We start from the raw sequence: 27,807 nt of genomic DNA on the forward strand, positions 1-27,807 counted from the left end.
ACTAATTTGTAACCTAAACAAATTTCCTCGTAAACCACCCACATACACATTTTAAATATTTATTTATATCCACTTGACATAGAAATTAAAAAAGTTACATATAACAACGCTTCCTCCACACACTGTGACTACCAATAATGGCTGATACAGAACAATATCTGGCCAGCTGTTTGGCCTTCCTTTTGGACATACCTGTAACCTGTAACCCCTCACTGCAAGCCTGTGTACATGACCTAGACTCCCAAAAATAAAGATTAAGAGTTGACACTTATACCCAATGTTGTTAATACACTGAACGAGTGATTGGTATTTAAACAGTTTAGTGAAAAAGACCTCCTCTAGACTATTGCCAAACGCACACCCCACTTCCAGCACAAATACTCGCTGTTGCATCGCATTTACAATGATGACATCTGGGGTGTTTGCTGTTAAGTTTGAGAATACATCAGGATTTATACACATTTTAAACATGTCAGATTTAACAGAAGAGTGTTTTAAATATACCAGAGGTAGCACAAGGTACATTTTCAGTCAACAAATCTACAATTCTGTTATGTCCTTATATGTTTGACACTCATTTAATACATGACTCACATACAAGGATTCAGTTACTTCATTATTGTGGTGTAAACAGCTGGAGACATGTCTATCTGGAAACCATATAGAAAGATTCAACCTTGTTGGCAAGACTTGTAGTCTTGCTTTTATTGTGAATCTAATAATGTCCTCATCAATTGCGGAATTTCTCAATATTGAGTGAGAAACTGAGTGATTAGCTGAAGAGAGACATTGCAGTTTCCCCTGCAATTTCAGTCAATTTCAGTGGAGCTTTTGCTGCTGTTTGTACAAGTCTTAAAGATGTCTGCATGCATTAGTCTCTGGAAGCTGTTACAATGTTCCAGTTTGGCTCACAGTTGCCCTGACTGAATCCAATGCGTCAGTTATCAATGTCAATGGCTCAGAGGAGGACCATTTCCACTCCAAACTAACACCTGTCCAGCAGCAAAGATCATTCAGATCAGACCAATCAGACCAGACTCCAAATCCAGCAGAGTGTGTGTCTAGTTTACCACTTGGTTTCTTCTTTAACCCCAAAAAGATTTGTTTTCTTGGAATGTGGACTTTTTCAAAGAGATGGCGTATTTTTGACAGTGCTACCTGACCTATTGCTTCAAGTTTCATTGTGAGTGGCAGCGGGGATGAATCAATCAGGTCAATTTGAATTGAGTATTCCGCTATTATTTCATCAACCTGCTCCTTCCATTCACTGGCCACATAAAATATGTGTCCTAGGAATGTATATGTCTCACACATGCACAGGTTGACTATTGATTGTAAAGATGGGAGGTTTATCAGACTTTGAGTGATACCATCAATTACCCCCACTCCTCTCATAAAATACAGCACATTTAGACTCATTCACTCGCAGGCCAGGCCATTCCAGAAAAGAGTCAGTCTTTCAAAATCATGTTATTTATGACACTCTCCTGACAGAATGAGAGCTGTACATCATCAGCATATCCATGAACAGGGTCTGGAGAAATCACGTCAGGTGGCACACACTGATACATCCAATTCAGCCACTGGATAGTAGCCAGCACAAAATTAACTACACTCGTTGGACATCCTGTCTTTATGCCTATGTGAAGAGGAATTGGGTCTGTAAGTTATTTACCACAAATGACTTATAGTCCTTATAAATGCCTTTCACAAGATCAATAAACACCTGTGGCAACTGTATCTCTTCCAGTGCTCTGATCATGATGTTATGAGCAAGAGTTCCAAATGTATCACTGAAATCAAGGAAGACAGTATAAAACCGGCTGGACTCATGCTTAAAGTCATCAATTGCAGTCTTAAAACAGAACACGCTTTTTGACCAGTGAAAAGAACATTTGCACACACACACACACACACACACACACACACACACACACACACACACACACACACACACACACACACACACACACACACACACACACACCTGTGGCCACTCTCTTTTGGTGATCCTGCCAACATATGTAGACACTTAGATAAAAATAGATCTGTTGTAATTTTGTTAAGGCCCAACCAGCACAGTATCGGTGCATCACACATAGATATAGTATAGGGTCTTGGCTTTAATGTAATCACAGTTTGTTTCTTTAAACCTGTACTTACTAACAATTTCCAAGTCTCACCAGGAAAAATGTTAGAATTTTTATCAAATGTCTAATCGAAGGATATTATATAGTTTTTGTTGTTATTGTTGTAAAATTAAAAGTTATTCTATTGTATGTCTTGTTTTACTTACCTTGATCTTGCCATGAAAATAGCCATTGATGCTGACATGGCATTTAAAGAATAATAAACAAACAAACAAACGAACAATCTCTTATATTTGTCAGCCACGAAGGAGCTGAAGAGAGGAGTGGAGATGGCAGGGAGGAGGGGATGCTCTCCTTTTTGCTATTAGAACAATACCCTGCTGAAAACAAAGAGAAAGATAGGACGTGTAATATAAAAATCCTCAAGGTAACACGGCAAGATTCTCAGATTCATGATCAAGAGCGGTTGCATTCATTCAGAAACATAGCAATGGCCACATCGCTGTTTACTTGTGAATGGGAGTATAAGCCAGAGAGTAAAAAAATGTCAGAGACTGGGATGAGAGAGTGTGTGTGGGAGGCTGGGGAGTGAGAGTGAATGAGTGTACACGAGAAGATGTAGATGTGTGAGGGAGGCAGAGAAGGGAGATTGGGGCGAGAGTGAGAAAGTGTGAAAGACACATGAGCATGAGGAAGCGATAAATAGCATCGAGAGAGAGAGAGAGATGGGCAGAATTGGAGATGGAGAAAAGATGGGATAAGATGTCTTAGCATGGCGGTAACAAGCAGCTCTTTGTTAAGGTGCGATACTTGGTTTTATGCTTGACAATCCCACGTTCCAGAGGCCAGATTCTCCTCCGCACACACTTAAGCTGTCAGACAAACCCTGACACCTACAGGGCGTGTCACCATGGTAACCAGTCTCCCAGACTCCCTTCCCATGCTAAGGTCAGACTGACAGACATGTTAAATGGCTACCTAACTTCACTTTGACACATTGAAATTGTGTTTGCTTGTTTCACCACATTCCATAGTTTCATTAGGATCAGTCCTTCTCATAATACTGTCCTAATAAATACAACCCTTACAAAATTCTAGAGTTCTTGCAAACCCCTCTGGCAGACATGCTTAAAATTTACCACTCATTATTTTCACATTCAAATGAGCTTTGCATCAAACCAGGGCTGGATTAACCATAAGGGTAGTTGGGCACATGCCAAGGGGCACTGCGTCCACAGAGGCACCACGCAATGCAGTATTGTTTTTTTTAAATGTTTTTAAATGATAGCTATATTGAATTAGGTGTATTAATTTCAATGTGCTGGTTTTATATGCAAATATTATATATTATTTACAATTTTTATCATTATTTGGGTACAAATTATTGTCCAGACTGCTGCTGAAACTAGTTTGATGGCCTCAAGTTAGTGCTGGTCAGGATCGACCAATCACAGTCCTTTATGATACTGGTATAAGGATTTTATTAAATACCATTTATAGAGATTGCATGGTGGGATCTACATCATCAAGTATGAATACTTAGAATTTTCAAATATTTCTCGTGACAAAAAACATCATGAGATTTAAATGAATTGGGCTTTCACTTTTTTATTTTCTGGGGCACTCTTGGTTTTAATGCTCAGGGGCACAAAGGAGCCTTAATCTGGACCTGAAGCTCTTCATTGTTGCCACAGGTTTGTCATTGAAGTGTTTGCCAGTAGTGGCAAATTCAAAATTTTTGCCAAAAGCTAGCTACACATTACATTACGTTCACCACTCACTTGCACCACCATTACCGTTTAAGTGGTGCAAACTTTAAGCATGTGAATATAATGAGTTGCCTTTTTGTTGCATGTTTGCTAGAACTAGATTTTTGGTGAATGTTTTGTTGCTTCAAGAATTTTGTAATGTTTATTTTTTTTTTCACTTAAAGCCAAAATTTTGCTACGAAGTGACAAGATCAAGTCAAGTCAAGAGGTTTTTATTGTCGTTTCAACCATTTAGTTAGTACAGTACACAGCGAAACGAGACAACGTTCCTCCAGGACCATGGTGCTACATAAAACAAGATAGGACAAACCCAGAACCACATGAGACTACACAGACTAAATAACCTATATAAAGTGCACGTGCAAACGTGTGCAAAAGTACGATAAGTACAGTAAATTACTAACAATGAACAGGACAATAGACAGAGTGAGAGACAGTGCAGTGCCAACCAGTACACAGTAGTGTAAAAGATGACAGTTTCTAAAAATGCCAAATGTAAACATAACATACTATGAGATAGTGTTCTATGCATATAGCAGTTATTGAGGTAGCAGCCAGTTATAAAGTGACAAAATTAAAGTGCAACTCAGGACATGTGTGTGTGTGTGTGTGTCAAACTTTTCGAAGAAAGTAGAGATGCTGCTGGGCTTTCTGGGTAATAGAGCTGGTGTTGAGGGACCAGGTGAGGTTCTTCGCCAGGTGAACAACAAGGAATCTGGTGCTCTTGACGATCTCCACAGAGGAGCCATCAATGTTCAGCGGAGAGTGGTCACTCTGTGCTCTCCTAAAGTCAACAACCATCTCTTTTGTCACAGCCAATCAAACCATAATTTATGTTTAATATACCCCTTTGTTGAGCAATACTTTGAGCCATTGAGATTTCAAAACAAAGCAACCACCAGACATGTCTTGTTCCATGTCTCCTGTTACAGTTTGTGCATGTTAAGGGCAAAAACGTCATAGGTTCTGTTGTAACCTCCATTCCCCGAGGGAAGGAACGAGACGTTGTGTTGAATGAAGTGACACAAGGGGTGTTCCTGGGTTGCCAAACGTACCTCTGAACCTGTGTCAATGTCAAGTTGGCAGACAGAATTTGCATGCCCCGCCCCGGACATACGGGTATAAAGGGAAGCGGGGCAGCGAGTACCAGTCAGGATTTTGCACTGAGGAGCCGAAAATAAGGTACGGCCATTTACAGTGGTAGGTCTAGTGCTGTGGCAGGAGGGACACAGCATCTCGTTCCTTCCCTCGGGGAACAGAGGTTACAACAGTAACCATGACATTCCCCTTCTGTCACTCACTCAACGTTGTGTGAAATGAAGTGACACAAGGGGTCCCATATAAAAACGACATGCACTGACCGTGTTACGTGAACTGTCAAGACAGGTGCAAGCAGGCTACTGCGTGCTAGAGGCAACTGTGTTGGCTGCACGTAGCCCTCCCCAACACCCCAAAAGAGATGTCACATACAGACCTTAAGTTCCCCGGCTCCCGCCCTGGCTATCTTAACGCTATGAAATGCATCTGGGAAGGCAGTCTTTCCCGGTCCTATTCTTTCAGGGAGAAAAGACCCTGCGGAGGCCACATCCTGCCCAGTCTAGGGGGAGGTAACATGTGGTAAATACACCACGAGGGTTGTGCAACCGTACGTGGGAAATGGCGCGGTGGTAGGTACAGCCTAATGAGGGGGGACTCTACAAGCACGGCGACCGGGGCAGCGGGGCTGCCCAAGGGAAACGCGAGTCCACCGACAGGGGGACCGTACCGCTGGAAATACATCACAGGGATTTTGACTGAAAAGCGCTGCCCCGCTTCCCTTTATACCATATATCTGGGGCGGGACATGCAAATTCTGTCTGCCAACTTGACATTAGCCTTTTCTCAGGTTCAGAGGTATGTTTTGCGTCCCAGGAAGACCCCTTGTGTCACTTCATTCGACACAACGTTGGGTGAGTGACAGAAGGGGAACTCAGATTATCTTGGAAAAAATGTTTTATTGCTTGTCTCTTTGTTGTGTAGCACTGTGTAACATAGTTGCTAAAGGACTGCAGAACATTTAAATAAAAAACAATGTCGGCCCATAAGTTGGATTTTAGGCTTTTTCCTCATCTTGAGGCCTTGAGAACTTCCCAGTCTAAAAACTGAACAAAAAATTTAATGAAGTAAATTGGTCCAGTGGGAGAAGAGTAGAGCTGTTTTCACTCTATAGGTCTGAAGGGGATCTTCTTGTAGTTGGCAGTCATGGACAAAGGGGGGGGAAAGGGAGATGGCTCTCAGCTCATCTCTTTCAATCTGTCTGGGTTTACAGCCATTAAAATCGACTAAAGAGTGTAGACACACACACATGCTGAGTTGCCTGTGCTGATTTCATTTGTTATAATTGTAGCAGGTCGTGTTCAGTAAGTGGGAAGTGCTGGCAGGACAGAGGTGTTGTCAACTACATCGTATTAAATATTTCAAAATGTATTCTATCTAACCCCACTGCTTCAGTTATATAATCTTGTTGCTAAGCACCATCAAACAAGTGTAAACAAACACACAACAGCCTCTACTTCAAAACCCTTTCACTTTTTCTAGAGGTTGAATGAAAATTCCACATTGGAAAAATAAATTGATTGGAAAAATTTACCAAAATAAATGGTAACCAAAAATACGACTCACTCACTCTTCTATAGCCTCACCGTTCCCTTCTCACTGTGGAGTCCTTCCTGCATCCACCATCAGTGAGTGGCAATTCCATCGGAACTTTTGCCGCAGACCACTGCCAATAGAATTGGAGGTCGGAAAACGCAGCGTTCAGCCACTCTCTCTTTTTTGCATGCATGAGTGCTATTGATATTTATAGAATTATTTACACTTTTAATTTCCAGTCAGCCCAGCAGTGTGTAACCGTTAGGCCAAAGTTATGGTTGCGGTGATCACAGTGTCCAAAGTGGAACTTTCCCTAAGCTTTTTTGAAGACTCAAAAATAACATTCCCACTGCACTAGTGGGTGTTTATAAGAAGCCTGAAGATTTTGGAAGAGTTCAGTCATGGCTTTTTCAGTTTTCTTTGTGGCTCTGTCACTTGGTGGCTGCCCCTCTCTTCGGGATGAGTAAAAATGAAGCATCAACTCTATATGTGTGTTTGAAAAGGAATTCACTTTAGAGGAAAACATTTAAGCCATATCATCATTATTCATTCTTTACCACAGGCTCTTGGTCAGATTTGATCAGCGTTCACAAATATCTTGAACTCACCAACCTTTGTTATTACACCATTTGATGTTTACAATAAGGCACGCGTCACCCGTTCTAATCAGGTTTATGCCCGGTGTCTACCCGGTCTGTTTCCTGCTATCAGATGCTTGGCATCTACTGTCATAATGTATGTGTATATTTAGCTCACTTTGCATTATTCTTGCTTGGTATGGAGGAAAATTTCAGCCATTCACATTAGCATTTAGATGGGTTCAGTACCCATTCACAGTGAGAAGGAGTGGGTGGGAGACAACGCCTTGGGGGAAGAGAGAGAGAGTATGTACCGCAGGAGTGCAAGGATGAAGAATGGAAGAGAGAGGTCTGTTGTTCTGGGAGTGGAATTGGTTCCTGCCCACCATGCCCTCTCTATCCCACACCCACACAGAGCAGCCCCTGATGGGGTTGTTCTCTCTCTTGGCCGAGACCCCAGGCTGATGTTAGCCATTCCTACAATGTGGGAGGATGAGAGATCGTGTGGCTGAGTTTGAGAAATCATGTCTGACAAGCAGAATAGCAGATAAAGTGTGAAACAGTTAGAAAGGAGGGGGATACTTTGCATTATAGTGTTATGCAAGATGACAGTGACCAAGGAAAAGATTTGCAGAGAGATAGGCCATCAATATATTGATTCTTCCTTTTACGTGAGCCTTGTGGACCAACTCTTGGATCCTTTTTAAGATTCAAAGTAAGGCAACATGAAGGTTATGACAGAATTTAAATTTTTGGTGAACAGTTCCTTTAAAATTGTGATTTCCAGACTTGGAAAAGTCATGGAAATTGCTATTGTAAATGTACGGTAGATCTTTTTATATATGCTCATCTCTAAAATATTTATGTATTTATATATTTTTGTAAGTGTGGTCTTTATAAAATCCAGTAATCATAAAAGACTGGAACAATTATTTGGAAAAAAAAAATGGGAACATTCTCTACATTGTCCTGACCTCTCATGCAGTGTTTTTCTAACAGATAGTGCATAATATACTAATGGGAAGTGTGTCTGCTCTTTTCCATAACTTTCTGCCCCCAGGCACGTCCAGCTAAGGCTTGGGGTTTAAATGGAATATAATTATGATGACGCTGAAGTGCCTTTTGTGCCCTTGCTGCCTCTTTGTCCTGGCCCAGGACCTGTTTTACAGTGGGAAAAGGGGATGAGTCTCAATGTGGGCTCAGATTCCGTGCAGGCCTAGTTATTCAACATTACTTGTGTATACATTTACATTTACATTTATGCATTTGGCAGACACTTTTATCCAAAGCGACTTACAGTGCACTTATTACAGGGACAATCCCCCCCAGAGCAACCTGGAGTTAAGTGTCTTACTCAAGGACACAATGGTGGTGGCTGTGGGGATCGAACCAGCAACTTTCTGATTACCAGTTTACCAGTTATGTGCATTAGACTACTACACCACCACCACTCCATGCCATGGTTCACAAATAGATTGGGAAAATGTATGTTTAGTACAGTTTTCAGAAAGAGCCTAATTTCTGGTACTTGCTGATTTTTAATAAGCTAGATTTTAGATTCTGATTTGCTGTAGAATTATGTGTATGAGCTGTGAATACACAAGCAGATTGTGTTTATCCCTGCAGCTTGTATGATGGGTGTATATCAAAAACATGTCATGAGATGTTCGGCAAGAACAAGAAAAGGTTAATTAAGTCAAGGTACTACAGAATATTTACTGCACAAAGCCTAAATGGTTTCAAGAACTCTCATCCAACTGCCTGGGCTTTTCCCACCTCATGTTTTTCTTACTTTTGTAATATTAAGGTTTTTTTTTTCCTGGTAATGTAGTGGATGAACCCAGTATTGATCACACCTTGTGTTCTCATCAGCCAGATATTGACCAGTGTTCAAGTTACTGTAGTCTCTCTATTGCCCTCTCTCTCTCTCTCTCTCTCTCTCTCTCTGCTTCAGTCACTTTTTCAGGCTTTGTGTCTTGACCTCAATCTATTGTAATTAAGTGTTTACCTGGAAAACGAGGTTAAGAACAGCCTTAAATGAATGCTGTCCAGTGCATGGACATGATTGAATTGTCTTATTACCCATTTATGATTGCAGTTATAACCCCAGGCATATGTACTACTCACCTCTTCTTTTCTGTCTCTCATTCATCAGAAAGGTAAGAGTGCCTTTGCCTGCCTTTTGATAAAATAACTACTATCCCATTTTATTTTTAAGTTGGGGACAAGGTGCCAGCAGATATCAGAATCACTTCAATCAAATCCACCACCTTAAGAGTGGACCAGTCAATACTCACAGGTACAGTGGACTTCTTGGATGAGAAGTAAAAAAATAAATAAAATCTATACATTTCTCAATGTCACTTAATTTAAAACCGCCTGTGTGTTTTTTAGGGGAGTCTGTGTCTGTTATCAAACACACTGATCCTGTGCCAGACCCTCGAGCTGTCAATCAAGATAAGAAGAACATGCTGTTTTCTGTAAGCACTTCACTTACTGTTTTGAGCAGAACTATACTTCTCATTTGCATATTACATAAGCAATAAATTACTTCATGTACATTTTCAGTGTACCCTTCACTTAGCTTTACATCAGTGGATGTATTATAGAACAATCACTTTTTGTCTTTGTCTTTATTGCTTTTTCTTTCTTTCATATTTCTAGTTTGGTGAATGTCTTTAGACTGTTGGATAAATACATCTTACATTCTCTGTTTTTGCACTTAGTCTAAATATACGCTTTCTGTCTCTGTTTATTTATCATCATTCAATCTCTCTGAGCAGAAATGCCCTTTTTCACTCTCAATCCACTTAGATTGCATTAACATCTTCTGGGAATAGGGAACACCTCAGATGACGTTATTGATCTAGTGAGTGATAGGGCTGCACGATTATGACAAAAAACATTAATTGTCAATTATTGCCCTTAATATTGTAATCACAATTATTATTGTTGATTGAAAGATTAAATTACAGTGATGTCACAAAATAGGCAATCATGCGGTTCTTCAGAGTAGCAGATTTCAATGGTGAGCTCCAGTTTCTTTTAAGCATCTTTTAAGCATTAGATATTGCAATAATGTTTGGTAATGGTAAGCCTAATAAATTTATTTTAAATGGATATCTGTGCTATATAAGAAATTAAATTTAATTATTGCTAAATTACTGCTTAAATTATTGGTCGTACAGTAAATATTATGACATGTTCAATATTCAAACTTATTAACAGTCGATTTAAATAGACCAAGTTACTTACTGTGTTCAGTAAGTTCTGTGGTGGCGAGACAATTGACTATTCATCCCTTTAGATCTTCAGTGGTGATCTTGTTCATGTAAGATCATCATTAGATCATATTTGGCCTCAGCGGTTGCACTTTTGAAATTAAAAAGAGCCATTTGCAATCTAAGTTTGTGCAATTCCTTTAAATTTTTAATCTACAGATGCGATTAACAATGACTGTGATTCCTGGAAAATGCCATATTCTTTGTTAACTACACCTCCAAAACAAGCTCAAATCTGTTAAGCTGTATTACTTTATAACTATTTTGAACAAATCAAATTCACATTGGCCTACTTATTAACATGAGTAGTTTATAATTTGTTTTTTAAATTGTACACCGAAATCGAGCAACATTACATGACTGCTGTCACTGCAGGTTTGAGGTATACTGTTTGAGCCCTGCAGTTCAGAAGGAGCTCACTGATGCTCCGCACAGGTTCTACACTCTCTGGAATGCTCTTATTTAAAAACAAAGCTTCATAATTAACATGATAAATACATTTTTACACCACGTCTATGCCTCGATTAGAACGGGAGCATTCTAGTTTAGTTGCGTTGCTCATTTGCTGTGCGTTATCATGTGTTTTGCAAGCAAGCGGCACAGTATGTAATGAATCCAAACTAATTCCAAACTGCTTTTCAATTTCGTTCTACAGCTTCTTTTCAGGTGTCCGGGGATGTTTCTTCAGTATTCATTTTGGTGTGCCACCATGAACAGAGGTGAAACATACTGTAAAGCAAGCATCTGGGCATCAGACATTTTAAAACTTGCGCACTAGGATCAGATGTCATTACTGATAGGTCGGTGGACTAGTTTAAGCGTCTTTGATTGGCCATTGCCATTTCATTTTAAAACGGACATGGTCTGAGATTGGTCAACCGGTAAACAATGAACCACTGCAAAACACGTTGTAAATACAAACCATTGACGCAACAGGAGCAGACTTAAGTTGAATGCTGTAATTGTCCATTTTCATGATTGCATAATCGTGGCAGCCGTAGTCGTAATCCTAATGATAGCATAACATCAGAGTTAATGTTGTCATCTTTGGTCACTTATAACAAATTCTACTTGGCTGATGTGCTTTTAAAATGCAGCTTTACACATTTTCCAACACATCATGGTAATGAAAGATGCAGTCTTGCATTAGGGGAAAATGTCCCTAATGACATTATGGCCAAGTAAGTTACACTCCACATAAGTCAATGGATTTTCCAAGCTATATTTTATAAAATTATACGGGACCAACAAGGAACCTCTGATGCTGTTGTTGTTTCCATACAAGCCTGTAAAGAGATCAGAAAAAGTGTAAATTTAGATTTGAAAGGTCTTATGGTGGCTTCATCTTGTGGTGTACTCATTCATACACATGTTAATGTATTCATGTGCTCATCTTTTCCAAAAGGGCACAAACATTGCTGCGGGTCGGGCGATCGGTATTGTTGTCTCCACTGGCGTTTCTACCGAAATCGGAAAGATCCGTAATCAGATGGCAGCCACCGAACAAGAAAAGACTCCGCTGCAGCAGAAGCTGGATGAGTTCAGCCAACAGCTCTCAAAGGTCATCACCCTCATCTGCATCGCCGTTTGGGTCATTAACATCGGCCATTTCGCCGACCCTGTCCATGGTGGCTCCTGGATCAGAGGTGCCATCTACTACTTCAAGATAGCTGTGGCCTTGGCAGTGGCGGCAATACCAGAAGGTCTGCCAGCTGTTATCACCACCTGCCTGGCACTGGGCACCCGTCGCATGGCCAAGAAAAATGCCATTGTCCGTTCACTGCCTTCAGTTGAGACACTGGGATGCACCTCAGTTATCTGCTCAGACAAGACGGGAACCCTGACGACCAACCAGATGTCTGTCTGCAGGGTGAGTGATGCTGCTGTCTGTGCCAGATGCAGAGATTGGTGTCTCATTCAGTGTCAGAACTTTTATGTCTAGGTTGATGACTGCTTCATTTTTCATCCTCAGTCTTTTGCTGACATATGGTCTTATGTGAGCTTAATTGTTTTTCTTTTTTATTTGTATATTCACAAGAGGTGATTTATTTTCTACTGCAACCAGAGCCAAAGTGTATGTTCGACTCTCATCAAGTCAGTGAACTCCAATTTTGGAGTTTGTTTTAAGAGTTCTATTCTATTTTCAAGCCAAAATTTGATTTGTGATGGATTCGCTTAAAGAATTCCCCCATTTTTAAAGAGGCCTTTCAGGTCAGAGAGTTTCTGAAGCACTGGCAGATGGTGTGCTACGGTAGTGTTAACTATCAGAGCATGTCTTTGATGCTGTTCCAGTGCCACTCATACAGAGTGATGCAATGGCTGCAGCTTCTCTGACTGCCATATGGAAGACCAGAAAAACATGTCAGGCAGAACATGAGAGGTGAGATAGAGTTAGAAATACCAAACTGGTCAAATGCCAAATATCAATCCAGAGCTGGTTCAAAGGCAGTGTACACAATTATAGTGGCACTTTGAAACTAGACTTTCACATTTTCTGGAGAAAATGTGAGTGGTTCTTGCCTGTGCAAAAGTCACTGCTTCAGTGCTATGGTGTTCTAGGTGGTGGCCAGGGCATTACTAGTTGGTTGATCAAAGTCCCAAGTCATAAAAGGCCACCCCCAAGTCTTTTTGATATTCAGTTCCCTAAATATGTCTCAGAGCCCTCTTCAGTGTACAGTAAGTCTATGGTATTTTTTCCACACTTTTGTTCTAGTCTGAGAAGCTAGGGGTTAGGGCTTTAGTTAGGGGTTTATTCACAAGAAGACATTCTAGGCTGTTTATGAAGCCAATATTACAGACTGAGAGCAACAAAGTGAGACATGGGGATACAACTTTGTTTCAACCCCACTGAAGCCATTATCTTTCTTTCCTGTTTAGTTATCTTCTTACTCACATGTTCCTGTAAACTAAAGCTCAGTACCTACCTGTAGTGTTCCCAATATTACCTATCAGTATAGACTTTATTCACAATAGAGCCATCTTTCCCTTTTTTAATGGGAATGACAAAGAGTCTGTGAGGGATAGACTAAACTTATCATCTTTTCAATGACATGAATGGTATAAAGCTCTATAAAGCCCCCAGATCACATCTAATTTTCCACAACTCGTGTTGTCTGGAGGTTTTTGTATACTGAATGTTCGTCTATCAATGTTTTTTCCGTGGAAAGATCCAAAAATTTTTAAACTGCAGTACAGCACATTGAAGAGACTGTAAGTCTATCCCTCACAGCGACGTTGTCATTTGCCTACATGTAAACAGTTGGTTTATCTATCTAGTTGACCAAGACAAACCCATAAGCACTACCACAGAATTATATGCTTGTTTTCCATAGAATACATTTTTTACATTCCTCCCACTCACACCTTTATGTTCTCTTTAGAGAGAAAAGTAAGCATCCGTGTTTGTGTTGGCACTGCCCTGCCTTCTGAGGCCAGATGCACATGCAATACACAGTAAGCTAACTCCGTCAGAACAAACAATTTGATCAGTATTTTTGATTGACTTTTCCCCTTATGTTTTAAGGCGATGTAATCATCATTTCAGCCCCATTACTCTGGCCAAGAGACTCTTGAACATCCCAGAGAGGTCATGTTCAATGCCTTAACCATTAGTACCTAAAGTTTCTTTTGATGTGCTAGACAGAGAATCTCTTAAAGGTACCCTTGAAGAGCAATGTAGTGTTGTGGTACCTTTAATGTTGTACCAAAGAGCCAGGATGTGTGCAACAATCAGTCACTCAAGTTTTATGTTTGTATGTATGCAGTAAAGAAATCCTCAAAACTTGTACAGACAGGTCAGCAGGGCTCGATTGCACCATCTTTCCCATTATGTTGCTGCTGATAAGAGACTTCTGCCACTGTAGTCGTGGATCCATGAAGACCACAAGCTTTTGGTCACATTCAGTCACATGAGAACTGGTTCTAAGTTCAGGCCTTTTATATATCTTTTTCTAATTGAAAATTTGTTTCAATGTATTTTGCAGAGCAGGAAAAGCTTGAATAATGAATTCTTTGTTTTCTTTCTATAGTCTGCTCCTTACTTTTATTCATATATCAGTCTCCTTGCATCTCTCGCTTCAGGTCTTGTGACCTTTATGATTTAAATTGAAAAATTATGATTGTAATATTGTGGTCACATAACAGCTTTTTTTTGCTGTTGTTTCCAGAAGAACAATTTTTATATAAAACAGTCCCTAGCATTTCCATTGTCATCTTTGCCATTGTTTTCAGTGTTTGTAAAGAAAGTTGGTCTTTGTATGTTTGTGTCTATATGTGTGGGCGTGTGTGTGTTTTGCTGAGTTCAATCATGTTCCATGGAGTGGGGATGTTGTATCCCTTGTTGTAATACCTCAGGGCATGTGTATGTGTGTGTGTGCTGGGCTATGTGTGTCTGCCCGAGGTTTCTACTGTGTTTAACAGCAGGGAGTTCCCTATGTGCTAAAGCTGCTTAATCCCCCGCAAGTGCCGGGAACCTTTCGGAAAGAGTCCCAATGCGACGTGGTAAATATTTGCTCACTCTGTGCCCTCCAAACTGATCCCAGACCTGCACAGATCTCAAACATTATGGTGATGAATGTAGTCACACCAGGACATTTACTTTTTTTTTTTTTTTTTTTTAAGCTGCACTATGTGACTTTGTGCTCTCTAGCGACATGGTTAAAATTTAAAATGGCAAGCAATTTGCAGAAGAACACTAAACGTGATTGGGCTTTCGCCACTGCTCTTCTGGTGGATGAATCTCATGATATGATCTTTGCCTGTGTGTGATCATGACTGGTGATATTAAGTGCCGGAGTCATAACGTGCTATTTTCATGTTGATATAATGTTATAAGATGAAACATATAAAACTGACATATGACTTGCTTTGATGAAGATAAACAACACACGTTTTCACATATTTTGAATTAATTAATTTTACACAGCGCTTCTGACACTGCACTAAAAGCACTTTTACAGAACAGGGGACTCAATCACTACCAGTATATTTAAATATAATTTTTATTATATTAACTATTAATGTTTTTATTGCACTACACTTATCAATTTAAGAGGTGATACTCATGATATGAGTATGATGAGTTCAATGGAAGACATTATTATCTTTATAATATATTGTACAACCTCAGTTGATAATGCAAGTGAAACGTAATTCTAAAATAGTATGTCCCAGTCCCTGCCGCTGAAAAACACCCCCACAGCATGATGCTACCACCACCTTGCTTCACCATTGGGATGGTATTGCGCAGGTGATGAGCGGTGCCTGGTTTCCTCCTAACATGATGCTGGGAATTGAGGCCTAACAGTACGATCTTTGTTTCATCAGACCAGAGAATTTTGTTTCTCAAAGTCTGAGAGTACTTTAGGTGCTTTTTTGCAAATACCAAGTGGGCTTTCATGCGTCTTGCACTGAGGAGAAGCTTTTGTCTGGCCACTCTGCCATAAAGTCCAGATCGGTGGAGTGTTGCAGTGATGGTTGTCCTTCTGCAAGTTTTTCCCATTTCCACACATGAACTCTGTAGCTCAATCAGAGTGACCATCGGGTTCTTGGTCACCTCTCTTACCAAGGCTCTTCTCCCCTGATTGCTCAGTTTGGTCAGGCGGCCAGCTCTAGGAAGACACCTGGTTGTTCTAGACTTCTTCCATTTAAGAATTATGGGAACCTTCAATGCTGCAAAAATATAAAAGAAAATAATATATAAAAATATATATTTTTGTAGCCTTTCCCAGATCTGTGCTTCAACACAATCCTGTCTCTGAGCTCTGCAGGCAGTTCCTTTTGACCTCATGGCTTGGTTTTTCAGCTGTGAGATCTTATATAGAAAGGTGTGTGCCTTTCCAAATCATGTCCAATCTATTGAATTTGCCACAGGTGGACTCAAAGTATAGAAACTTCTCAAAGATGATCCAGAGAAATGGGATGCACCTGAGCTAAATTTTAAGTGTCATCATAGCAAAGAGTCTGAATACTTGTCAATGTGATATTTGATTTTTTTTCTTCTTCTTCTTTTGGAATGGAATTTGGAATGCCCAATTCCCACTACTTAGTAGGTCCTCTTGGTGGCTTGGTTACTCACCGCAATCCGGGTGGTGGAGGCCAAGTCTCAGTTGCCTCCACTTCTGAGACAGTCAATCCGCACATCTTATCACGTGGCTCGTTGTGCATTACACCACAGATACTCACAATACGGGAGGCTCATACTACTCTCCTCGATCCATGCACAACTTACCATGCGCCCCATTGTTAGCGAGAACCCCTAATCGCGACCCATGTGACTGTACTCTCCCTAGCAACCGGGCCAATTTGGTTGCTTAGAAGACCTGGCTGGAGTCACTCTGCATGCCCTGGATTCGAACTTGCGACTCCAGGGCTGGTAGCCAGTGTCAATGCTCCCAGGCCCTCAGTTTTTTTCTTTTTATTAATTTTGCAAAGTTATCAAAAAGCTGGTTTTTGCTTTGTCATTATGGGGAATGGAGTGTAGATTGATGTGCAAAAATAATAATTTAATGCAATTTGGCAAAAGGCTGCAACATAACAAAATGTGAAAAAATTAAGGTGTCTGAATACTTTATGAATGCACTGTATATATAGATATAAATGAGAGAGAGAGAGAGAGAGAGAGAGAGAGAGAGAATTTCATAAATATATATGCAGTACTGTGCAAAATCTTTAAGATGGTTATTTATATCTTCAGCTTTAGTGTGTCAATAGGAAAAATACATTTTACACTACCAAACATTACTTTTGAAAATAGAAAAGATTACAATAGAAGAACAGGGCACTCTGCAAGAGGTGGCATGTCCCCACAGAGCCCCCCACTGAACATCATGTCAGTCTGAGATTACATAAAGAGACAGAAGCAATTGAGACAGCCTAAATAGACAGAAGAACTGTGGTAAATTCTCCAAGAAGCTTGGAACATCTTTTTTAACTGAATATTGATTTAGCTTTATGTTTACTGGACTTTGTATGACATTAAGTGATAAAGAAAAGCTATTTATGTCATTATTTTTGAAGATATCCTCACTATGCAACATATTTCACAAATGCCTAAAACGTTTGCCCAGTACTGTATATCGATTTGATAGACACATGGTTAAATATTTTGCCATGACACTAAGCCATTTTTATTAGAGCAGGTGGATATTCTAGGTCCTCACCTCACCTTTCGTTTGGCAAGGATACAGTACAGTGGACAGACTGGAGGCTTATTGTAGGTCACACAAATATACATTGGAGAAATATATCTAATATATAGAATATATATATATATCTAATCTAACAAATTTTGTAAGGTTGTGTGCATAGGCCCTATTTAGTGAGATTGAAACAATTGGAAAAAATCAGCAAATTGAAGAAAACCAAATACACACAGAATAGAATGCACTCTCTTAGAATAAGTTTTACACAAGTTTTCTTTTCAGGTGTATTTGCATTGTTTTATGAATGTTTAGATATTTTACTTGAAAACAAGAGAGATACTGATTAAGAATATGATTATTCTTATTAATTCTTATTTATTTTCCACTTTCAAGCAACATTTACTATATTACATATTTAATATGACATTCTAAAGGCAATTCATTTAATCTAGGTTAAGTTAAGCTTGGTTTTGCCTGCTTCTAATTGTCCAGGGCAGGCTGTGCTTTTGTTTCTATTATCTTTAAAAAAAAAAAAAATTCTTTCCAACCTCTTTCCATCATCCCTCCACCTTTCGAGTCTCACCCAGCAAGGGATTCCTGCCTGCCATCCCCAATTCCCTTCATATTTTTGTACTCTCTGTAATTTCTATGCCATTCACGCTCTTCCTTGTATTTGCTGCAGCTTGATTTAGGAATGCCACAGGTAGCAGAGGATTTCACAGACATGCGTATTTATAAAGACCTATTGTGTACCACACACTCTATCACAGGATGAAGACTTTTTTTTACTTTGTGCCTTATGTGTCAAAGAATTCAGTAGTCCTTAATGTGATGTACTTTTTCCTTTAATATTCATAGACAATTTTTCAGGTTACCAGGGTTGGAATCAAACTTACTTTTATAATTGAATAATTTCCTTTTTTCATTTTCAAATGTTTAGTCTTTTATTGTTAAGTTTATTCAGTTTTTTTTTTTTTTTTTTTTTTAGGAAAAAGCCTATTTAGGGACCTAAAATGCAAATTAGCATGTGCTATAATCTCTATGTACTATGCGTCATTTGAGTTTTTTGTGCTGAATTCATGTTTTTGTACCGTCCCTATACAAATAAATAAATAAATAATAATAAAAGTTGTGAAAAAAAGCTTGTAAGCATTACAAGGCCAATATAATTTTGACCTACAATTCAGTTTTGAAGCAGTATTACAGCTACAGAGTAACAGGACATGAGTGTCTGTTTGAATATTTTGTATTTTCTGCAGTCTTGCTGCTGATTTAGCCATCTCTAGAGCCTGTGATTCTAAAATACCTTGTTGCAAATTTTCCATCAATTCCAATCCTTTACTCTCTGTGGGAGCAGGTAACAATGTCAGCCTCTGCTGAAGCAAGGTGACACAATTCTGCGTGCAAAAGCCCCTAAATTAAACAGAAAGACATTTCACATTTAAGGCAAAAAAATGTTTTACATTGAGCTTGTGGAAATGTGCACCTAAAGGATGAAGATTCTGTTAAACCTCCTGTGCCTCATAATGTTAATTACTCAAACTGTGTTATGCAGATAGGCTTATCTTGGGGACAAACAAGATGATTATCCTGGCCTGGAATTAGAGCTGTCACTGTTACAGCGTTGTCCAGCATTACCTCAGCCACATGATGTGTCCCTGTTGAGATTGGACATCATCCAGGTGTCACTGTTGCTAATGCGGAAGTTACTGCTAAATCAAGAGAAGGTGTAGGTGCCTAAAATCCATTTCCACTACTCGTTTTGAAACACGCACAAATGTACCCTTATCAGAAGCTCATCACTACTTTTCGCATGCTACCCTGTTCCTTGGCATCTGTTGCTATAACAACATATAGCAACATTGTTCCTTGGGTTGGAGATTTTGCTATTCAAACATTTTGTGTGAGGAAAAAGGCAGAAATTTAAGTTATGTCCTAGCAGATTAAACAGCAGGTGTTGTTCATCACAGTAACAAAGGGCACATGTTTCATTAACATTTGACAAGCAGAAAATGTAATATTGTAATATAGAATCATTATATTTTATCATTAAGGCAGTCGCCTCCCACATTAAGTGTGGCTTAAGTGTCCTAATGCTTTCTGGGTCCACTGTATTTCTTTGTGATTCTGTGGAATTCTGTGGGAGCTATGCAGGACTACCAAAAGTTAAAGATGACATTACAAGTGAACAGAGATTTAAATGGAGATTTCAGAGCCAATCATTCAGAGGTCTGAGTGCATACTGTGATACTGGTCAAGTAACTGGTTTTTATTTTCCTCCTCAGCGCTAGTTGACAAAATCTGTTTGCATGTTGTGCCTGTGGAAATTGAATGGCACAGATTCCTGTGTGATGGAAATATTCCAGAGATCCTGCTTCTTGCATTTAAAACTTGTGGTTATAAAAGCTAGCCTTCTTTTCAAACTATTCATGAAGTCATCTTGATTCATGAAGTATAATGTTCCCAAAATATGTAAATAATAATAATAATGTTGACATCATAGTTTATAAAGAAATAAGTACTCTGTATTGGTGCTTGTGCACAGTGTGGGCTGAAAGGTGCCGATTAGTTGTAGCAGTAAGCCATACCTGCACATTTATGCTGACAAAAGTCTGTTTCTCCATTGACGATCATTTAAGTTTATCTGTTTACTCAGACAAAATATTTTTTTGCATGCAACATTTAAATGGCAGGTATTACTTATAATACTTATATTATTATTTAAGTAGATGTTTTAGAAGTGCCCCCTTTTTTTGGTGGCCGGCTATTTATACGTGTGAATTTTAAATCATCGATTTTTCTTTCATAAGCAAATCTGTGTTGTCAGGACTAATGACTCCAGAGTAATTAGTCACACGAACAATTAGTGCCTGTGAGCCTATGGTAGCATACAGATTGCACACTTCTGGGGCTGCTTGAGCCAGCCAAGCAACTTCCACTGAGATGAATGGGAAGGCTAATGGATGCATCTACCGCGGTATGATAGAGTTCCTTGGTTGGATGCAAAAAATGGCTAGTTACTCAGATGATTCAAGAATTACTGTATAAAGATAAAGATTGTTCATTTTCATATAGCAAACTAACTCTGTAATCAATTTTTTTAAGGGCTTTGGGACATGATCCTGCCCTCTGATTGCTGCCACCTGCAGATCGATTTGTGTTTTCCACAGTTAACTTGCATCTGTTTTAAACAAGAAGTAGGAGTTTTAGGGTTTGTTGTCATTATATCGTCAAGGGAACGAGGTTGTAAAATTGGCTACAACTTTACACAGAAAGATTAGTAAGTGATTTTATATTCGGATCAAGACCCTGTCATGGCCAGCCCAATCTCCAGACCTGAACCCCATTGCAAACCTCTGGAATGTGATCAAGAAGAAGATGGATGGCCACAAGTCATCAAACAAAGCCGAGCTGCTTGAATTTTTGTGCCAGGAGTGGCATAAAGTCACCCAACAGAAATGTGAAAGACTGGTATAGAGCATGCCAAGACACATGAAAGCTGTGATTGAAAATCTGGGTTATTCCACCAAATATTGATTTCTGAAAGTTTTCTGAAAGTTATAAAATTAGTATTGTGTTGTTTAAAAATGAATATGAACTTGTTTTCTTTGAATTATTCTAGGTCTGAATATACTGCATCTTTTTTGTTATTTTGACCAGTTGTCATTTTCTACAAATAAATGCTCTAAATGTCAATAATTTTATATGGAATTTGGGAGAAATTTTGTAAGTATTTTATAGAGTAAAACAATTTTTTTTATTTTACTCAAACACATACCGTAGCTATAATTTGTAAATCCACAGAAACTGATAAGTTTGCAGTGGTCTCTTAATTTTTTCCAGAGCTGTATATATTACGTTTTTTAAAACAATTTCCACCCAAAATTTTCACATTTATAATTAGCAAGATATGATTTATGCCTTATGTAATCACATATTATCACTTTACAGATATTAATTCATGCATACATCATATTAGCCGCAACCATCCTGCCATTTGCATTGTTTTTTCTTTGAAGAGTTCTTTCAGTTCGGTCTGTGGGGCAAGTAATGGGTTTTCAGTCATCCATTAGTCATCCGTCATACTTTTGTCCCATGTGTAGTGTTTTCACTAGCAGGATCAAAGATTTAGTAACGGGATTCAAGATTTTATTGTTGGCCGAGTGTAATAAAACATAAGAATCCCTGCGAGACAAGACCTTGTGTGACGAGGAGGAGGGTAGGGCCGGGCCGTGACTATGCACGCCCGGCCCCCAATCGGGCTAATCAGCTGAGGAGAGGGATAAGTGCAGCTGGATACAGCAGTTCGAGAGCGAGAGAGAGCCACACGCAGATGTCTTGTGCATTTGTGTTGTGTCTTTTTGTTTCATTAAATATTATTTTGACTGTTCAGCTGGTTCCCGCCTCCTCCATTTCCATTTTAACCTTGTTACATTCTTGCCGAAGCCTGGGAAGAAGGAAGGATGCACTGCCGTGGAGTCCTCGCCACTGCCATCTGCCTAAAGGAGCAGCCGCGGCAACCTGCCGGGGGACGGAGGAGTCGCTGCCGGCCGCCTGACACAGAGGAACGGCCGCCATCCTCGAGGGGAGGAGCGGCTCACTGCAGTGTCTCTCTACCGGCCGCCAAAACGTAGAGTGCGTTCCACCAAAGGTCTGAGGACTTCATCCGGTCCGCCCGGGGAGGAGCGGCTTTCGTCCGACAGAGGGTGGAGTGATCATGGACCAGGCGCCGGTGTGTCTGGGAGCCGGCGAGCAACTTTTTTCTCTCTCTTACTGTCGCTCCGCTTTGACCCTGACTTTTCCCTTTCTTTTTTTGTTTTTTCCTCCCCTTGTCCCCCTCCCTAGCTCTAGAGTGGTGGGGAAAAGCCTGCAGGCAGGCAGGGCCAAAAGAGCAGCTCCCCTCACCCGCCCCTGGAAAATATTTGTATTGTGTGTCTTTTTGTTTCATTAAATATTATTTTGACCATTCAGCCAGTTCCCGTCACCTCCTTTCTCATTTAACCTTGTTACACCTTGCTACTAAATCGATTGTGACTCGCAATATACAGTAGAAATTAGGGCTAATCTATGAATTAAGAACATGGATATAAAAATGAAATCAGACAACCCAAACAAGATGCACAACCCAAACACTGACTGATACACCAAGCACAAAAAACAAAATACATATACAGTCCAGAAATGAGTAATGCTACAGGTGTGTTATGAAGATGATATTAAATAGTTATAAATGGTCATCTTCACCCAGCAGCTGAACAGCTCTGATTAAAATAGTGATTTTCTTTGTTACATAACAAACACCGTTATCATATATAATATTATGTTTACATTTTGAAACATTGCCTAATTAAATGTTTACTCACTATTATGGAAACTGAGCAGCTCATGATTTCCAGAGGCGAGAACCGGCTTGACAATATAAATAATAGTTTAATGACGGTCAGCTGACCGTAAACGGTCTCTCTCTCTCTCTCTCTCTCTCTCGTTGCACCACCTTCCACAGTCGGCCTTTATCCCTTTTTGAGGCTTAATTAGCCTGATAAGGGAACGGGTGTGTATAATCACGACCCGGCCCCGCCCTCCGCCCTGTCACACCAAGGTTTAACAAAAGTTTATTACGTTTTATCATTGCTTCCTCTCTAATGACAAATTAATGAGAGAAAAATCTAGCGCTCTATCCCTTTATGAGCACACATGCACTTTGAACAGCCTCTGAGATGCATAGAGAGATGATGAGAGAGATGCACAGAGAGACATGGATTTACAGTCCAACACGTGTGGATTACTAATTTTCACTAACATGTTTAAACGAGAAAACAATTGGGAATTTTGCGCACTGTGAACACTGAATTTGCAGAGATAGTTAGTGTTGTGCAAGACGTGCAATCCAGCTCAGAAATGTATTGGGATTTTTTTCCTGCTTTTATTCTACATACTGGTAATTGCTGCTGCTAAGACACTTAGTAAAAATTTAGGACAGTTCTAGGAGAGTGCACACGTTGTCGGCACACTCTTGTTCGCTCACACTGTGCCTTGGCACGTCCATGTATATTATAACGTATGTTATGCGCTCACTCATCTTTGCAAGCTAAATATAATTGTGCTCGCTTGGTTAGAAGACTTTTTCACTATGTGCAATTTTTGCGCTTTCTCGCTTGTTGTTTGCTTGCATTAGCTTTATAAATGCAGCACTGGCCCAATCAGGCAAGTGATGGTTCTACGAACTGGTCCGAATCTCTCTTGCACTGGCCCCGGGCCATTGGGCAGTCTTTATTGTTGAGCCCTGGTCTTGTGGCTGTACTTTTGAAAAAGTGAGAATTTCACCATTGGCCCCCATTCACTTCCATTGTGTGCCTCAGTGGAACTAAGATTATTGTTTTTGTTTTTTTTACAGAAAAGGAGGGACGAGTAAAAATAAATTTTTGTGAAGATGCTGTTGATTGAGTTTAACTTGTATTGAACCCAGAATATTCCTTTAAAAGAGGCATAGATTTTGCTTTGGTGATTGTGAAGGCATGTTCCCCATCACCTCCCAATGCTCACATGAAACCTACGCTACTCGTTTAGGGGAAAGTTCTATTTTCTAACCAACAATAAATTAGTAATCAATTAGTCGTAAATGAAATGTATGCTAAAAATAACAGGTATGACACATTGATATTTTGTTTCATTCACAAAAGTTTGCAAGGACGGTTTAAAAATAACAACTATATAACACTATGCTTTTCTTTTGGATTTTTTTTAATAAAATTAACAATATGCATTAATACAAATGAATTAAAGAGACTTAAAAATAACAACAGAAAAATGTTTACTAACCCAGAGCCAATACTAGTCATTAGGGTAGTTCACATATTCAGCACTTGCAGCCGGGGGAAACAGATCAGAGCTGCGCAAGAGTGGCGTGGTGCGTATCGTTCAATTCAGTGTTTCCTAACCACTGTGCCGCGGCAAATTGTCAGGTGTGTCATGGAAGATGATCATATTCCACAAAACAAATAAATGCATGAAAAAAATAAATTATTTTAGGGCTCCAAACCCCTCACCTTTCGTAGAAATTTGCCGTTTTGAAACCATTATCGGTCACTTTTGTGATTGTAAAGAGCAATGATTAATGTGCAAAAGTGGCTGATATTTATACACGTTAAGGATCTTTCACATGACTCGCCTCAGCGTTGCAGAATACTGAAGTCTATGAAGTGACGAACTTTACACTAAAGTGTTTGTCCACACACACACACACACACACACATGTTTTTGCTTCTCCAATAATGTCTTTAAGAGTACTAAGCAACATGAAATATTTAAATACTGTCCAAATTTGTGAAGAGACATTGAATGTCTCATAATTTCTTTTAATTAAATATTACCTTATCGTTTACAAATATCAGAGACCCCAGTTATTGAACTAATTTTCGAACTAATTATTGAGCTCTCTAAAGACCACTATATTAGGTTGGTTGGTTGTTATAGAACTCCATCTGCATCAAATGACAAAATGACTCTTCATCTACACTATCAAATTTGTTAAGTCAAGTTATTTGTAATGACACTATTGTTGTAGGTGACCTGAACTGGGACTGGCTAAGGCCGATATCAGATGCTTTTAAAGAGCAGTGTGACAATTTAAATTTGACTCAATTAATTAACACACCTACTCGGCCAAATCCTAAATGTCCGGAGAAATTATCACTCATTGATTTAATCCTGACCAATGCCCCTTTTAAGTACTCTGCAATAGGTGTTTTTGCTAATGATGTGAGTGATCACTGTGTGATTGCTGCTGTTAGAGATACTAAGGTGCCCAAGTCTGCACCTCGTATTGTTGAAAGGCGAAATATGAAAATGTTTGTTGAGCAGGGTTTTTTTTATATGATTTATTTTATTTTGACTGGAGTAGAATTGCCTTGATTGATGATGTGGAATTGGCCCTGACTTTCTTTCAAAACAGTTTTCTTGATATTCTTGACAGACATGCACACCTATTCGTAGATTTAGAATTAAGGGGCGGGACAATCCCTGGTTTAATTCTGAGATTTCTAATTAGCTCCATGAGAGAAATGTAGCCTGGGCAAAAGCAAGGAGATCAGATACTGATGCTGACTGGTTTGTTTTCAGACGGTTGCGAAACAGATTCACTTTGCTCTTCAGAAAAGCTAAAGCTGAATTTTACTTATCTGAAACCACCGAGAATCTAAATGACCCAAAACAATTCTGGAAAACTATTAAGTCATTATCTGCATCGACTAAACCAACAGGTTTTCCGTTGTCTCTAGTTAAGAATGTTGTGTCTATATCTGACAATGTAGAAATGTTAAATTGTTTGAATAAGCATTTCATATCATCTGGGTTCTTGTTTGATTCTGTTGCCCCTATAGTATCAGTTTTAGCTCCTTCTCTGTTGCTGATGTTCATAAAGCCCTGAAGCAATTGAATCCTCGAAAACCTGCGGGCCCCGATCACTTAGAACCTTTCTTTTTGAGCTGCAGATATCCTAGCTGAACCTCTGACTCATCTTTTTAATCCTTCACTGGTCACAAACAAAATTCCCAAGATTTGAAAGTCTGCTTATGTTTACCACTTTTGAAAGGAGGTGACCCTACCTTGCCTAATAATTACAGACCCATTTCCAAACTTTCAGCATTGGCCAAAGTGTTGGAATCTTTGGTTAGTGAACAAATGAAAGAGTATTTAAATGCTCAGTCAATTTTATCTAAGCATCAATCTGGTTTCAGGAAAAAACATAGCACTACTGCTGCTGCTATAAAAGTAATTAATGATATAGTCAAAGCACTTGATGACAAGAAACACTGTGTGTCTCTGTTCATTGGTCTGTTCAAAGCATTTGACACTGTTGACCATAGCATACTAGCTCAGAGACTGATCAGTATAGGTTTGTCTCAGCACTCTGTGGGCTGGTTTATCAACTACCTCGCTGATATTACTCAGGCTACGCAAGTTGATGGCCTAACGTCAAAATATTTATCAATCTGTAAAGGGGTCCACAGGGCTCCATTCTGGGGCCACTTTTATTCACTATTTATATAAACTGTCTGGGGAAAAATGTCCAACATGCATTTTTCCATTTTTATGCAGATGATACAGTTATTTATTGTTGTGCAGCTACCATTAGGAAGGCGTATGAATGCTTGAAAACTGCTTTCGATATAGTGCAAGCACAGCTTTATCAATTAAAGCTTGTGCTTAATGCAGAGAAGACCAAAGTAATGGTTTTTTCAAACTCAAGGAAAAATGAGTTAGACCTGAATATTGTTACTGATCAGGGTAAAACAATTGAGGTAGTTTCATCTTATAAATATTTAGGATTTTTAATTGATGATCACCTTTCTTTTAAGCTTCATATACAGAATATAGTAAAAAAGTTGAAATTAAAGCTAGGTTTTTTCTTTAGAAACAAATCTTGTTTTACTTTTTCTGCCCGAAAAAAGATAGTCGATGCCATATTTCTCTCTATTATTGATTATGATGATCTGTTGTATATGAATGCCCCATCTAAGTGTCTTCAGAGGTTGGTTGCTGTGGAGCTTTAAGATTTATTTCAAATTGCAGACCCCTCACTCATCACTGTACACTTTACTCCACAGTAAATTTGCCTTCTATATCAATTCGCCGGCTTACTCACCTTTATATCTTTATATATAAGGGCATTATAGGCAGGCTTCCATGTTACATATCTGAATTTCTTTCTTTTACAAAGAGTACTTATGTTTTACGGTCCCAGAAAACTATTTCATTGAATGTACCTCAAGCCCGGACAGAGTTGTTCAAAAAGGCTTTCATGTTTGTTGCACCTTCTACTTGGAATGACCTACAGAAAACACTTAAACTACAGTGTGTAATTTCCTTAAATGATTTTAAAGGTTATGTTAAAACTATAGAACATGAGTCCATCCACACTGGCAAATGTTTTAATTAATGGTACTTTTATTTAATTGAAATGCACTTGAGTTGTCTTTGCCTCTTTTGTGTTTGTTTTATGATTGTGTGATCTAATTTGTTCTGCTATCTTGGCCAGGTCTCTCTTGAAAATAGATTTTATATCTCAATGAGACAAACCTGGTTAAATAAAGGTTAAATAAAAAAATAAAATAAATTTTTAATTGTCAAAGGAAACGCTTAGACCTAAACATAAACGAGTACTTTTATTAATTTCCGCTATCAAAGCAACTGCAAGCTTTTTTCCAAATACATGTTTTCAATGTTTATTGTGCACACCTTCTGCTTTTTTATGTGGCATACTTGTAAAATCGCCCCTCTGTGATGCTTTCTACTACTCTTGTCATGTGAAGGGCAAT

The 27,807-nt window shown here is 39.1% G+C and overlaps 1 protein-coding gene across 1 annotated transcript in view; it reads left to right on the forward strand.

The window, feature by feature from the left end:
* Nucleotides 1-27,807, forward strand: part of LOC127637200 (sarcoplasmic/endoplasmic reticulum calcium ATPase 1-like) — a 92,216-nt gene that overhangs the window by 43,953 nt on the left and 20,456 nt on the right. The window contains exons 6-8 of the mRNA XM_052118153.1: nt 9,287-9,367; nt 9,463-9,548; nt 11,755-12,219. Coding sequence (XP_051974113.1) covers nt 9,287-9,367; nt 9,463-9,548; nt 11,755-12,219 — 632 coding nt within the window. The remainder of the gene's footprint in view (nt 1-9,286; nt 9,368-9,462; nt 9,549-11,754; nt 12,220-27,807) is intronic.

Source organism: Xyrauchen texanus, chromosome 4, assembly GCF_025860055.1.
Source record: "Xyrauchen texanus isolate HMW12.3.18 chromosome 4, RBS_HiC_50CHRs, whole genome shotgun sequence".
Classification (NCBI taxonomy): domain Eukaryota; kingdom Metazoa; phylum Chordata; class Actinopteri; order Cypriniformes; family Catostomidae; genus Xyrauchen; species Xyrauchen texanus.